The sequence below is a fragment of the Python bivittatus genome, unplaced genomic scaffold (assembly GCF_059951505.1).
Source record: "Python bivittatus isolate LINGU-HERP-01145 unplaced genomic scaffold, Pbiv_v1 ctg000400_np1212, whole genome shotgun sequence".
NCBI lineage: Eukaryota > Metazoa > Chordata > Lepidosauria > Squamata > Pythonidae > Python > Python bivittatus.
In genome coordinates, this window is record NW_028277073.1 from 1526005 (window position 1) to 1541951 (window position 15947).

At 42.3% G+C, this 15947-nt stretch overlaps 1 protein-coding gene across 22 annotated transcripts in view; it reads left to right on the top strand.

Moving 5' to 3' along the window:
* Positions 1 to 15947, top strand: part of SORBS1 (sorbin and SH3 domain containing 1) — a 114240-nt gene that overhangs the window by 54394 nt on the left and 43899 nt on the right. For 16 of the 22 annotated variants that reach the window (XM_088144279.1, XM_088144287.1, XM_088144278.1 and 13 more), the window contains 4 exons: positions 185 to 562; positions 5678 to 5816; positions 9266 to 9298; positions 11392 to 11555. In XM_088144279.1, the coding sequence (XP_088000405.1) occupies positions 185 to 562; positions 5678 to 5816; positions 9266 to 9298; positions 11392 to 11555 (714 nt within the window). The remainder of the gene's footprint in view (positions 1 to 184; positions 563 to 5677; positions 5817 to 9265; positions 9299 to 11391; positions 11556 to 15947) is intronic. The other 6 variants (XM_088144274.1, XM_088144292.1, XM_088144293.1 and 3 more) reach the window with 3 other exon arrangements.

Below are 15947 nucleotides of genomic sequence, written 5' to 3' on the forward strand. Positions count from 1 at the left end.
GGTAATTTAAGTTGATCTGTTGACTGCTGATGACACTTGAGAGCTGTGTGAGAAGTTGTCATCTGTGTAAAATTTGCTGCTTCAGAAAAAGGCTCCTCTCATGAACAGCATTTTCCTTGAGGTAGGGTCTTTGAATGTCCTGCACCTCTCTACTGTTGCTATCTCAAGGTATTGTCTCCCACAGGATGCCACTTCCTCTCCCACCACCTCAGTTCAAACTGAGATCATAACAGGGCCATTCCAACAGATTCAGCCAGGCAGAGAAGAATCCAGCCCAAGCACACCATCGGTGCCTCTCCGCCATTTTGACCAAGGTTTAGAATTTTCAAACAACGTGTCTCCTGGTTTCCTTCTGGCCCTTCCAACGCTAGATGATTTCATTCCCCCTCACCTTCAGAAAGCTCCCAACCACCAGCACCCATTGTTTTCACCTCAGACTGTGCTACACACTCATGCAAAACTGCCTTCACTCTCATCACCACCTCCTCTACTGATCCCTCCAGCCACAGAAATCTCAAGCAGCATCTTGGAGACTGAAAGCACAGGAATGGTCTTTCAAACAGTAAGCCTTATTACACCAATCCTGACTCTACTGCTAAATAAGTATACTTGGGTTGAAATCACCTTTCACTGGCATACTAAACTTGGACTTTGTCACTCTTTGATAGTAGCATGATCACTGAAATTTTGCTTCTGTCCTGTGGCATGTGTATTTATTTGTCTCTTCTGGCCTCAAAACTCTTGCCTTGTATGATATTCCATTCTATTCTTTCCTCTTTTTTTTTTCAGATTTGAAAATTCTGTATCTTCAGCTGTAACCAGTATGTTACAGCCAAGGTACATGATAGAGGCCTCAGATCAGGGATGGGGAGCTTATTAAATGTCCATGAGTTTTTCCCATCTTCTCAGGAGGTTCGTCCCTACAGGGCAGCACCTTCCTCCATGGAAAGCACAGAGTGTTCCATCCATGTCTCTCCTTCTATACTGAGAAAATGATTGAATCAAATATTTTGCAAGGAGAGGAAAGAATTAGCTTGTTTTTCATCCAGGGAGTGGCACAGAGAAGTTTTCCCTTCCCTCTGAAGGGAGAAAAGGGCCATCCTAAATGACACAGGAAGAGCCTTCTTCAGATATCATCTGGCTTGCTAGACATATCCTGGGAAATGATCCAGATCTCGGGCCAGGTGGGCTTTAATACTCATGCCTTAGGTTAGGAGTGCACAATTTGGGGAGGCTGCAATGCAGGTGTGAAGTGGGACCACTCAGAATGATTATCACAGGAGACCTGCCTGTTCATGAAATGGCTGTCCTAGAGGAGATAGCCAGCCACAAAGCACCCCACTTGGCTGAAGGCAACGTAGGCCTAAATTGCTCTCGCATATCATTGGATTTGAGTTAGGTGGAAGTATCTGGTGTCTTAGGACACCTTACCTTTCCTTTCCTTAGAATATACCATGCCAGGAAAGTTAGAAAACATGCAGTGCATTATTTGTGGAGTAGCCTTTGACGATGGACCAGAAATATAGCCAGAGTGCAGTAGAAGGGGTGGTGATTGGATGTGGCAGCTTCTGCTACATTTACAACCAGTATTAAATTCTGTTTTATCCATGGTGGAGCTTCATCATGGAACAAACTGATCTTGAAGTTGAGTGGGCTTGAAAGCCAATGTTTTTATTCAGGCTTTTAAGAGGTGTTTAGGAGGGTTGTGCTGTTGATTTTGAAATCTATTTCCACCCATAAGTGGATTCCAAATGAAACTAATACATGCAAACCCTCATCATGTGTAATACTCTTTGAATTTGCATCCTCACAACATTATCAGCCCTTTGTGAGTGAAGAATAGCAGTTCATACAATTTTTATTTATCTGCCATGCCTGTTTACTTTTGCAGGATACATACAAACATATACATAAAGTCCAGCTTCCCACACCTTACCCTCTGGGCAGATGGACAATGATATGAAGTTTGAACAGTCCTCTTCTCTCTGGACCAGAATATCTCTTCCACCCACACTGTGCTTGGTGTGTGTGGCCTCACCGTCAGCTCATCCTGTCTGAGCATCACTATTAGCTGTGGTATGATAGTGGATGGGCCATAGGGGCAAGGCAAAAGTGGTGGGGACTGAGGGACGGTGGCTGAATCCCACTGCATTTGAGATGATGTAGGGACTAGGGAATGCATAGGATCTCTATTAAGTGTGAGCATCATTGAAGTACTGCTGCAGGCCTGAGAAAGAGACATCCAGTGAGCCACATCTGTCTCGCAATGTGAAGAGCATCAGTCAGATGATAATGAGTGGGAGAGACATGCATTCAACCACATTAGTCTCTTCCATATGTATTCACCTCCCACACATTATAAGCAAAGATTCTTCTCAGTGTGATTCACTCAGATGAATCATTGTCTAGTTATGAATTGTAAGAAGTCTGGTAGCATCTTTTTTAGCTAATAAATTTTAAGGGATAAGCTTTCATGAGCTGCAGCCATTAAATTGTAATGAGGTGGGTGGTGGAAGAAAGGAAGAAGACAAGCGTTTATGCAGATGCAGGTTACATGTAAGACAGATAACAAGTACCTTATCAATTAACAATTGTAATGTATTATGTTTGTTGAGACCTTCAGAGATAGACTGAAACCTTTTGATGTACCTGAGTTCAACAATCTCCCACTCAATAGTGCTGGTGAAGTTTCTTTTTTCCAAGATGGGTACTTTGAGATCTATAATGGAGTGTCCTGAGGGTTGAACTGTGCTGATATTACTTTGTCCCTGTTTTAAGTCCTGATGTCAGATGTGTGCATAAACACTTTTGCACAAAGCTTGTCTTATTTGTCCTAGATAGAATACAGAGGAGCACTGTGGGCAGATGGTAGTATATATCACATTAGAGGTAGAACGTGTGAAGGTGAATCTTGCGTGTGAGCCTAATCACTTGAGCCTGTGATGATGCTCTTGGTGTATGTGTAAGTCAGTGTAGACATCTGGATTTGTTGCACTGTTTGATTCCCATATTAGGATCATTGTTCTGTTGTTTCTTGTTCCTAGTGAAAATCTGCTTCAGGCTGGGTAGTTGTCTGAATGCAAGTATGGGCCTGTCACCCAGTGCTGAGAAAGAACAGTGCCATTGTCAAAGATTGGTTGTCGTCTATTAATAATGTATTTCAGTAGCTTGAGGTGTGAGGTGTAGGTGATAACCAGTGGAGTTCTGTTGTTCTGATTTTGTGGTCTTTTAATAGGTCCTTCCTGGGAATTATTCTGTCTCTATTGATTTGTCTGTTGATCTTGTTGGGTCATAGCTCAGTCTCCTGAATGCCTGGTTTAATTTCATCAGCTTTCTGTCAAGTGAGCCAGAACAAATGTAGAGTAAAGCCTGACTATAGATGATAGATTTGGTGGTGAGCTCTGGATGGAAGCAGGAAGCATATAGGTATGCAAGATAGTGTGTAGGTGTCTTGTATAATTAGTGTTCATGTGTCCATTGTATAGGTTTACCATGACATAAAGGAAGTGGACTTTTTCTGTAGGTAGGTCAAGGTTGAGGTTGACAATGAGGTGAAAAGTGTTGAGGTCATGATGGATTTGATGAGAAATTATTTTCCATGGGTCCAAATAATGAAACTGTATCAATGAATTTCAAGTAAAGGAGGGGCTTCCGGGTGGGACTTAAGAAAGCATTGTTCTCGGACAGCCATGAAGATGTTGGTATATTGAGGAGCAATATATTTGCTCATGGCTGTGCCACTTGTTTGCAGGTATAGATTATTGCCAAAGGTGAAGTAGTTATGGGTGAATGCAAAGTCACACAGTCTAATGATTAGGCATGGTGTACTGATATCAGCAATGATGTTCTTGATGGCTTGAAGTCCATGTTTGTGGGGGATGTTGATATATAGTGCCTAAACATCCGTGGTGGCTAAAATTGTGTTATTAGGGAAATTGCCCATGGATATCAGTCTACTCAGGAAGTCTTGTGTAGCCAAGAGTGCTGGTGACATGAGCTTTGAATATAGAGTCCATGAATCCTGATATTCCAGGTCTGTTAGGCTAATGTCTCTCATTTTACAATGTCTAGTTATGAGTATGACCCAGATGCATTAGTGTTGGAGGGGCAACCTTACCATTGACTATATGTTGGCAGTAGGCAGGTGGGTAGGTCTGGAGGACTCAGTGCTCTGTTAGATTGGGAAAGTCCATCAGGAAGAAGTTCAGGTTAAAAAAGACAAGGTGCTCCATCAAATCAGCATGCAGGTATGAGTGATAAGTGTTACCATGCCACTACCTGGAGAACTCTTACTGAGGATCCTGGTTGATGGGTACCTGTTACAGGTCTGTTTGTATGCTGGGGTTGGTCACCTAACCCCTGGAATGTCTCATGCTTTCATTTAGGCATGATAGGTGAGCCAGTCAGTAGCATCCGGCAGTGCATTAAACATGCCCCAGAGGGGTTTGGCATGTCTGAGCTTGACCTAGGGTCTACCATGCCAATATGGGGACTGAAGCTGCTCCTGCTCCTACTACTATAACTATTAATGGATGGTACAGCCCTATCTCCCTTCCTTCAGTCTTGGACACTTTTGCAATCAGGTTTTCTGTCCATGGAAGGTTATTGCCATTGTAGATGATGCTTCCCTTCATCCTTGGATCAGAGAGGCTGGCAAGCTAGATTGAAATACAGACATAGCACATTTGAACTACAGTGATGTGGGGTGGGGTGGGAAGTTGTCTCAAACTCAGGAATGTAGATAGACCCTTCCCAGCAAGAGGATCAGCCTCCAGTCACAGGTTCCTTCAGCTTCTCCTCTCGTGGTCTCTTCCTGGCAGCAGAGTCCAATCCAGAATGGCTCCTCACTCAGCCAGGGCTGTGCTCTCACAGTGGCAACTCCTCCGGTCCCCCAACATTCTACCTCCTAGGTCACCCCACTGAATCTCAGGTAGTAGCAGCTGCTGAACTGGTCAAGGTATAGATAATTTACTTTGGAGCAGCAGCAAAACACAAGACAGCGTTCCAATTGTGGATTATCTGGAAGAGTGCAGAACCCTTAAACAGTTGCCTTTGGTTCTCAGCTTGGAAGAAAACCTTCAGATGTTTTTGGTTACAAGCTTGGGGAAGTTCAGAATGGCTATATGGGCTCAGACTGGTTCATGCTTGAAGCATTATGTGTATTTCTACCACAACAAATAAAGAGTTTTTGTCAATAGCTGTGGTTGACCAGATTTTTATCGGTCCCCAAGCTGGAATGGGTCACTACCTTGTCTTTGTCCTGGCTGACTCTACGTTCCTACTCCCCCACATAGTCCTGGTTTTACTAACATCCTGCTGGCTAATTGCTTGTGAATAGTAATGCCAAGCCTATTTTCCAGACCTTCTTTCTAAAGTAGACAGTGTTCATCAAGGAATTGCATGAGGCTTGCATGTGCACAGACAACAGCTCACTCCTGCCACCAACTCTGCATCCTGTTCTTTCCCTTTTTCTGGCGCAGAATGTAATCACTCATTCTTTTTTCTTTACTTGCACCAAGAAAGATGCTATGTGAAAGCAACATCTTGTGCTGGTGGGTTCTGTTAAACCGTTCCACTTGTTTCTTTCTTTCTGGTTTTTTTTCCCATTGCCAAAATGGCTTGCAGATATCCCCCAGCCCTCTTATGCAGTAATGACATTCACCCTTCTGTGTTTCAGGACACCTGCCCCCACCCAAATGAAGCCTCTAAGCCCAGTGGTGGTCCTGCTGCCTCAATGACGATCAGCAAATCTTTGGGTGCATACCCTTCCACCACAATTGTCAACCCTACAATTGTCCTTTTGCAGCACAACAGAGGTAAAAATGAAAGCAGCTCTTCTTCCTGGTTCATATTTCACTAGGATTATTATTTGATGGTGGGGGAAGGGGGTTGCCATCATGAATCTGGGCTGGGAGAATGGGGAGTAACCCCTAGCTTCCTGTTTCCTAAGAGACAAACCAAACAGCAAAGTAAAGGAGAAAAAAAATGCCAAAATTATCTAGCCAATATAATGCCAATCACAAAAAGAGAAACGTAAAAGGCAGTCAAAATCTGTGTAGGTCTGAAGTAAACTTTATTGTGTAATAAGCCAAATGAAGTTTGACACAGTTCACATCAGTGGCCTTTTATAATACAACTGTAAAAAAAAATGCTTCCTAAAAAGATTGAGAAAAAAAAAATCAGAAATTGGAAACTTGTTTTCTGAGTTTGGACTACAGTTACACCAACTTGCATCCCACTTAACTTTCATTGTACATTCTGCTACATAATCGTTCTTGTGCCACTATGCAGCAGTTGTTCTGTTTCTTATTGAACAGTGAAAGATTTCTTACCAGTTGGCGGGAAATGGATATTTATAGAACAGAGGAAGAAGACATGAGAGAAGACTGAAGAGGTGGATTGCCTTTGGGTTTCTGGGTCCACAAGCTGGAAAAGGCCTTCCCGTTTTAATGTCTAGAAGCCAAGCTGCATTTAAAACTCTGAAACCTGACGTAGTTATAAAAAGTAGGAAATTATGCTGTGGTTACAGAGGAATCCATGTAGTTTGTTTAGTGAGAAGGAGACATCCAAGAGCGTGTTGTGCTGTCCTGCCCTCAGGGAAAGCTGGCAGTCACAGGACAGGTGTCCCTGTCTCTGCTAATTTAAACAGCAAGTTTGGGCCTTTTCCTGTCTCTGCCCAGGATGCAACTTCTGCATTCTGCTTTTTGGAAGGACAATTAACTTTGGGTTTCTACCTTTACCTTTTTACTCAGTCCCTGCAACTCTCCTTTCCTCTTAATTTTTTCCAGTTACTTTACTTTAATCTTGTTGTTTGCCTCTTCCTTTTTACCTGGTCACTATTCTGATTCCTAAAGATCCAGGAAGGAAGGCAGGCAGGCAGGCGGGGAGGGAGGGAGGGAGGGATCTGCATGTGCATGTTTGAAAGGCATGCAAAGAGCACCCACTGTGATCTTACAAGTCTTTTGCACCCATGTCTTCTGTGAAGCCCATTCAACTGATTGTGACCATCATGAAGATAGCAAAATGCTTAATTCCATTGTTGAACTCAGAAGAAGTTGGAATCTGCATGCTAAAATGAGTAGGAACTTAGCTAGGGTAAATCTCAGCCCCATGTCTATAACTTGATACCTTTTTTTTTATGATTAAACAAGGCATTATTTTTAGAGGGAGAAGTAGGCTGCTCATTTACATTTGTTCTATGCAACCTTGAACAAACAGCTGGGCTATGTTCCTCCCCAAAAATCATGTGATGACCAGGATCAGGATGTGACAGACATCATAAACATACGAAATGTGAAAATCTTCCTTTAACTCCTTTCCATCTACCACTCCCTAGGCAGGGAAAAACGGAGGCTAAAAACCTTAACATTCCTCTGAAGAATGTTATGCTGCCTCTCTTAATCCATGTATGCTATTATTTGGCAGACTTCTATCTCTACCAAAACAAAAGAAGGACAAACCATGACAAGTCATTTGACTTTGTTCAGAAAATGGATTATGGAGGCTGACTTCTGCTCCAGTCTATCTACAGGTAGTCCTCAAGTTACAACGGCACTGAATGAAGGGACTTACAATTGGTCCTCAAAGTTCAGGCTGTTGCAGAGCCCTCTCGTTCACATGATTGTCATTTGCAACCTTCCCTGCTGCTTCCCACAAGCAAAGTCAATGGGGAAGCCAGCAAGGAAGGTGGCAGGGAAGGTTGCAAGTCTCTTGGGTAAGTCTTCCCCCTCCCCCCCACCCTTCACTCACATACACCCTGCACCCTCTTTCCCCAGCCTCCCTGTGCTTGCACGCACCCATGCCCTCTTTCCCCAGCCTTCCTGAGCTCACACCACAGCACTCCCCGCTCAACTTGCGTGTGGCCTGCGCAGGGCTTCTCCTGCCCCCCAGCAGCACCTCCGCGCTCCTTACCTACAACTCCCTCTGCTTCCCACTTAACAACCCCTGCATCTTGGGTTACAACAACAGTCATGACTGCCTGGATTGCCTGCGGTCACATCACATCATGCTTAGGACCAGGAAATCGTAGATGGTTAGAACTTGTCCCTTGTGATTTCATGAAGTTCTGTGAGAAAGACTTTCCTAACTGTTCTTCATATTTAAAGGTCTGAAGAGGGCAGTTCTCAGGCTCCTTCAAACTGTACCTTTCTTCATTTGGGGAATGGTGATGAAAGAGGTCCACTCTTATGGGCTGGGTATGTCTGGATCTGGCATTGCTGAAGTTCTGGATCTTAAAAAGAAGTTTGGTTTTAGATTAGAAGGACTTAGTTGGTGCTGTTGTGAATGCAACATTTATGTGATATTGTTGCACACTTATCAAATAATACAACAAACATTTACTAACATTCTTTTTGGTCTAGTGAATCCAGACATAAACCAGCGTGTAAATAAGCCAGGATTGATATCCAGCTGATGTCTGATCCTCCTTCATGCCTCTTCTGAGCCATGCTAACACATGTTCCTCATTATACTTTTCTACTAAGATTCAGATCCTTCCTTGACTCTACATGATTGTCCATCAGTAGAATGGGGAAGAATCTTCAGACACAGGTTCCTTCCTGAAGAATCACAAATAACATGATTCTGCCTTTCCTGGGTAGTAAGTGGGCACAGCTTGTTCTTGGATGCTTCCATCACAACAAACTAGAATAGATCTTTGTGATGGTTTGTGTTAAATGTTCCAGTTTGAGTCTTGCATCTGACTCTTAATTCAGTAAAGGTACAGCTATATATTGCTCCGAATGTGCATCATATGGAATTCAATAGTACTTCCTCTTGAATACACGTATATGGGGGGCACTGTAAGGCAAGCCATTCTCACTCAGCCTTGATCCCCTATCTGTGAGTGTAGACTGCCTGGTGCTCTCCAATGTTTTGGGCTTCAGTGGCCATCAGACAGTCAGACAGCATTGCCAGTGGCAATTTATTGTTGGAGCTTCAAACAAGGATGATGTCTATGAAGCACTTGGAAAGATCTGAGGATTTTTAGCTTTCTGATTTGGTGAAAATGTTTATGCATGTTAAATTATCTGAATCAACTGTTTAAACATGTTGCTCATCCATGATAATATGGGACACTTGCTCAGCACTGCTATTTAAAGGGCAAGGGGGTAAAAAATATGTTGGTTTTGATGGAATGGTGGTAGGGTGTTTGAGCTCTTGAGATTTAGTTCAGCAGATTGAGGATGTCTATCAAGAGTTGAGGGTACTCAGCATCTTGGTTCCAACCACTTATTTGTCTTTTCCCCCCCTTTCTTTCTCACAGCAGAACAGCAAAAGAGGCTTAGTAGCCTTGCAGGTATGATGTCCCAAATATTGTTTTTCTGTTTCCAGTTATCGTTGTTTCTGCTGCTGTATTCAATCAAGGAAATACTGCTTTTTATCTAGTAGAGCATCATTAGTGAATCTGTAAAGAAAGAGCTGCAACTCAGGGGTCAAGAAGTTGTACTTAGTTTAGTGATGGTGACACATTCATGTTACTTTTCTCCAGAATTCCATAAGGCAATCTTGGAAAAAGTAAAGACTGGGCCCACCACTTAAAAAGAGCTTGAAATATCCTCCATACATCAGAGTTACATACTTACTCATTATCAGTTGCCCTTTTCATCTTCCTGCAGCCGTTTTGGCCTCACACCAACTTGAGCCAATTTCTGGGAAGAGCTTTAAATTGGAGACAAGTAGTTTGCCCTAATTTCCATTCCTACAACCATAACCCTGATTTTTGTTGAAGATACTTTTAGATAAGGGTAAAAATTCCATCGAGTTGAGATTAACTCCTGGTGACCACACACATTCATGTTGTTTTCTAACACATCACATAGAAGTGGTGTACCATTGCCTTTTTCTGTGATATTTTTGAATTCCCAGTTAAGCCTACAGCCCTGCAATTTCTTAGTAGTCTCCCATCCAAGTACTAGCCGGAAGTGACTACTTGGCTTTTTTGAGATCAGCCAGTATTGGCTAGGCTCTGCTGTTGACTCAGGCTTGGTGACTACATGGACATGTCCACATAACTTTCTTGTCAACAATGTGGCAGTTGTTTATCGTCTTTATCTTCCAAGAAATTGTTTTTTTATTATTTATTTTTAACTTCCAAATTCAGCCCACAGCCCTGAGATTTATTTATCTGGGATGCTTAAATTTGGATTCCTGCACTAAGCAAGGGATCTGATTTTGTTACAAAATCCAGCTTTTTCAAACTGTGTTCTGTAGAACCCTTAGGTTCCATGAGAACTTAATGGGCTTCTTGGTGAGACAAAGGGCCTAGCCCTGCCAGGGAGGAGCCTGATACCATCCTCAATCCAAAATGATCTCTCTCTGTATATATCAAGGCACTTAAAGCTGTGCTAGAACTTTCCAAGTGTAAGCTCTGATCTTTACCATCCTAGTTTACATGTTCAAAACACATAATTTTTGTTTTTGTTACATCTATTAAGCCAATGACTCAGTAATCAAAGTGATTTTGGAAGGCTGCTTTTCCTAAGACTTGGAGCTGGACAAAAATCCAGATGACTGCAAAGTGTCAGCAAAGTGTTCTCTTTGCTTGAATCTAATGATCATCTGGAGTTTTGCAGCCAAGTTCTGGCAGCCTTGCCCTAGTTTTGGCAGAATGACTTGTCTGCTGCCTTTCTATATTAGCATCCAACATTTTCAAGTCATCTTCGTTTGTTAAGAGTATGAAGAATTTCATATTCAAAAGCAGGTGGAATCAGTCTTTTTGTTTACTTAAAATATTTGTAAACTGTCATTGAGGGGAACTATTCCAGAATAATTTATAGAGGTATGTTAGAATATTCAGCTAATTAGCTCTAGATTGGATTTGCTCACGGTATTCTGTGATGAATGCAGACTGTATCGCATGAAACTTGACTGCACAAGTTTAATTTCCATTCAGAACAGTAGGTTCTTGAGCTCACAATGCATGTTCTTAAGCATGAGTATTTTGCTTTTTTCCACTGCAATATCACAGTTGCTGAAGCATGATTCATTTTGGATGAATCAGCTTACGATCCTTCTCCATTCTGAAATCTTTCAGGAGAATTTGACGGGAGTGAAGCTTAAAGGATGTGCATTGTAATACCATGTTACATCACAGTAGCTAACTCTGAATCCATTGCTAGGCCTGTGTGGTGCTTTTTGATCTGAGAATCAATGAATAAGGCCCCAAACTTAAGAATAATCTAATTTGCAAAGTGGTTAGAATGCACTGTTAAATGAAATGTGGAAGAGATATTTTCTCCCCTAAAATTCCTTCTTTATTCAATCATGTTGAAAATTACACTGTTTTAAAACAGTCAGATACTTCATTTGTATCTCACCAGGGTTCTGATGTTAAATATTTTATAGCAATGGTGAAAGTCTAGGTGACAAACCTTCTACTTTTGTTTACAGATCCACTGCCTGATCCACCAGTCACTGCTAAAGCAGATGATATATCTGTTCGACAACAGTTAAATCCAAGCAAGGAAGATGCAATAAAGGAACAGAAGAGAGTTGTTAATCATTCTCAGAATATAGCTGATGATTCTCTGGATCCTATAGGCATTCCACTGAGAGTAAGGAAATATGAAATATTTTCCTGTTGCATCAATTCACCTCTGATGGTCTGTTTTTTTCATTACAGTCAAATTTCAGCATATAAATTGTTTTGTTAGATTTAGTCATGATGTAAATCCATTTAGTGTTTGTATACTTTTATGAACAATAAAGTAGCTGCATGATGTAAAATATTCTGTCTTTAAAAAACTATCCTGTAGTTTCAAACCTTGGAACAGGAATAAAAGAAGGTAGGTTTCTCAAAATGTGTTTACACTTTTAATTCTGGTAGAAGAAATGTGTATGCAATTGTTCTTTTGTAATCCATAGATTTTCTGATAGTGTCCCATTACATTCAAGAAAGATGGTTTCCCCCTCCCCTCCTTGATTGCTTTTGGAGAGTATCCCCTTTCATAGAATCATAGGGTTGGACGGGACCTTGGAGGTCTTCTAGTCGAACCCTCTGCCCAAGGCAGGAGTCCTCATACCATCTTGGACAAATGGTTATCCAGTCTTTTCTTGAAAATCTTTCTTATTAGGCTCTGAGGGCAACAAGCTGCCTTCAAAAGGAAGACACAGAAATATAGCAACCTGCTTTTAATTATGAGTCAGAGTATTTGCCCATTATTGACTATGTTGCTTGGTGTATCTTCAGGGCTTCTAAGAGGGCTTTCCCATAGCCTGGAGGTTCTAGCACTCACAACAGCATTAAATGGTGCAAAAGAGCCTCCAGTTTTAAAAAAATAATTACAATGCACAATCTGACAGTCAAATATTAACTAAACCTCAAGTGTAATAGTCAATTTGGTGTAGTGGTTAAGGCCCCAGGCTAGAACCCAGGAGACCGAGAATGCTAGTCCTGCCTTAGGCATGAAGCCAGCTGGGTGACTTTAGGCCAGTTGCTGATTCTCAGCCCTGAGAAGCAGGCAATGGCAAACCAGTTCTGAAAATCTTTCCAAGAAAACTGCAGGGACTAATCCAGGCAGTCACCAGGAGTCAACACTGACTTGAAGGCACACACAATGCATGCACAACATTTTTAATGTAATCATTTCTTTGTTGTGATATTCCTCTTCAACATTTTTCAAGTGAGATTGCTTAGCCTCTGTGAGGTAGAGCTCCATCAGGAAGTGTCAGAATGGGGGCCACAACACCCAGCATTTAATGGCCAGTGCTTGGGTTTGATTTGTTTGGGTAAAGGTCATGGTCTTTGGGCTGATCTCTTTCCCTCTCAACACAACCTGCCTCCCAGAGTTGTTACTGGGAAAAAATAGGAAGTATAATACTCAGGGTTCCTGTACAAAAGGCAGAATATAAGTCTCATAAATGAAACAGGTTTTTGCTAAACATTACTGTACTTGCTCCTCTCACTTCAGAGCGTCTCTTTGAGAAAAGGTTCTCAGCATGATTGGCTCTACCATTAAGCTGATGTTGAGTCAGCTGCAGCTGTAAGGCCCGCCCCCTCGGATGGTGTGCTTAGATTGTACACTTGGCCAGAAACATGTACCTTCTGCGCCAGAAAGCCACAAACCCTCAGCCATCAGTCAGTGATCCCTTGAGGTCCTTGCCAGACTCTGTGCAGTTAGTGGCACCACTGTTCGGATGGGATGTAGCAGCACCACCCCAAGCACAGGGAACTACAGCCCTTTGCAATCTATTGGCCCAGATCCCATCCCATTAAGATTGCCTGATGACTGACCCTTTTGCCCTGCCCAGATTTTGCACAGGGAACTTATTCTCCTGAGTCTTCTGGATGACCATTCTCCGTCTGGGACAGCATCTCCTTCTGGAGCTCTTAGGCAGAGTCTAAGCTTGAGTGACATCTCTGGAGGGGAGGATCCATCCTCCCTGGCAAATCAGCTGAATTAGTGAGCAGAGCTGCTAGATTTGTCTGAAGCTCAACCTTAGATTGTTTTTTAAAAAAAACAAAAAAACCCTCCCCTCCTCTTTACAGCTTTCTTCCTCCTTTTCTTTACCTGCCGAATAGAGACAGGAAGGGTATGGGGATGTGCAGAAAATGCAGCAACCTCCTTTTTAGACTGAGCTGTTTACCCACAAACCTTTAGAGCTCCTTGCAGCTTCTTCCTAGGGTTTTTCCAAGCTACAGATCAACTGCATGGTGGTGGGGGGGGAGCAAGTAGCAGCACCAAATGGGAGAGGCCTCAGAGTCAGCCTGCTGGTGGTTCCAGCATCCAGTGCAAAAGACCTAGCAAAGGTGGGAGGCAGCACAAGGCCACGCTCATGATTTGCTCCCTCCACCTTCTAGAGGAATGAGAGTACCAGAGCACCTCCTGGTAGAAACAGAGGCGGCATACAACTATGTGGAAGACAGTATGCTGTGGAAAGGCAAAATCTAGCTTCACTTTGCTCAGTCTCGTAACAAAATTATGGAGCAAGGACTGGACAACTCCAGTGAGAATTGAACAGCCATATAAACTGACAAAGAGGTTGTATTCTCCTTCCAATGAGATTCTGGAATAATTAAAAGTTCCCTTGATTGATGTGCCTGTATCTGCTCTCACATCCTCCCCTGCCCTTCCAGCAGATGGAGAAGGGGGCCGAAGGACTCTTGCAATAAGAAGACAGAGATGGCTCTGCATAAGATGTTCAAGGCTTCAGCAGCCATCTTTCAATTTCATCTAGAAATTTCTTTGTTAGAGCCACCTAGAGGTGACCTGAAGGCATAGAAAATCTTCCTAAACAAGCAAAGGACAAGCTGAAGAACATTCCTTGTGCAGCTGCTACTGTGGCAGATTCTTCTCTAGATGTGCTCCAGCTTGATGACACATGGCAATTGTGTCAGAATTTAGGAAGAGTTCTGGCTGGCAGCTGGGATGTGGTGCTTGGCATCTATTCCATTTGTGGGGTAAAGGCTCTTGATGTAGACTTGGATGAATCAAAGAAACAAAAGCATCTTCCTCTAACAAAAGAAAAAAAAAACATGAGTGTAAACTTAAGGTGCTGCATTCCTTTAATTTAAATTGATACACATCTAGATGGTTTCAAGGAAGCTCAAGATTTAGATAGCCTGTATCAGGCTGGCATGTATTTTGTCAGCTCAAGAGCTAGACCAAGCCTTGTGTGACATTTTGAGGGTCATGCTCCAAGAGTGAGTTGTACCAAAGCCCATTTTGAAAGGTGGATTTCAGGAGTTTCAAGAGGTGGGTTTTGTTCCCTAAAATCTTCCACAAATATGAAGAAAGAGACCAGATTTTGGACACCTGTCACTCAAGGGTTTTGGAGGCCACAAACAGTATATTGGTGAGCTACATGAAACCCCTAGTGCTCAGTTTTTGCACCCCTAGTCTAAATTGTACAATTTTCCTCATGAAATCTACAGTACTTATCCTTCAACATCAGCTTCCAAATTTTCCAAAGGCTATAAGAAGTGATTCTTGGTATAATGCCAAGCTGAGGCAGAAGTATACCAGAGAATAGTTGTAGAATTTTTCCCCATTTGGCCTCAGCCATGAATGGTTGTGGGTATGGAGGTTAGTGGTCAAAGACTATATCTAGAGTTTGTTTGGAAGCTAAGAATGATATTTATAGCATTGCCTTTCTCAAGACAGCTGTCAAGACATCAGTTTCTCAAGGCCATCAACTATCCACTGGAGATAATGTGACAGAGACAGTGCCAAAGCAATAATACAATCTAAAAATTGGTCATTGTTATTTTGGTGCCTAAAACTGATGGGGACAGAAGAGCTATACGGTATTTAAAGTAGCTCAACAAATAGAATTTGGTCAAAAAGAATTTGGAGACTCTTTGAGTGATCATCTGTGAATTCACACAGTTTGCCCCTCTTGCCTTCAAGGATGATCCACCTTGCTTTCAGATGCTTGGTGATCCTCCAAACTCAGTGGATCCCTGCCTTGCCAAGCTACATTCCCTGAAGATTCCTGGCCCTGGAAGATTCCAGACGGGTTATTGCCCAGGCCTAGAATCCCATAAGTGTGAATTCACAGATGACCACTTGATGATCTACAGTTACAGGTAAACAGCCAGTTCTTATGACAGCTGCACCAATTCACATTACCTTAATGCCTACTTTTTGGTCCTAAATGTGTGATAGCAAGACTGCCTGTAGCATCAGTCCATGTAATATGTATTTATTAGCTATTTTTACATTTGCCTTTCTACTGTCACAGTATTAATTTGGTGGACTAATCTGACATTGAACATGCAGTTTGGCAGTCCAGCTAAAAAGAACACAATCAGTGCCAAAGACCACAAAAGCTGAAGATTTTGATTTAGATAAATCAAACGATGCAACATTATTATGAAAGGTCAACTTGAGAAATAACAAGAAGTGAAGTGGATGGCATTTAATAAAGGGATTTGAATGGAATTAGAACAATGATGAGGAATCTCTGGGTGGCTCTTGAGGTACTGCTGGCTGTGTGACGGTAGG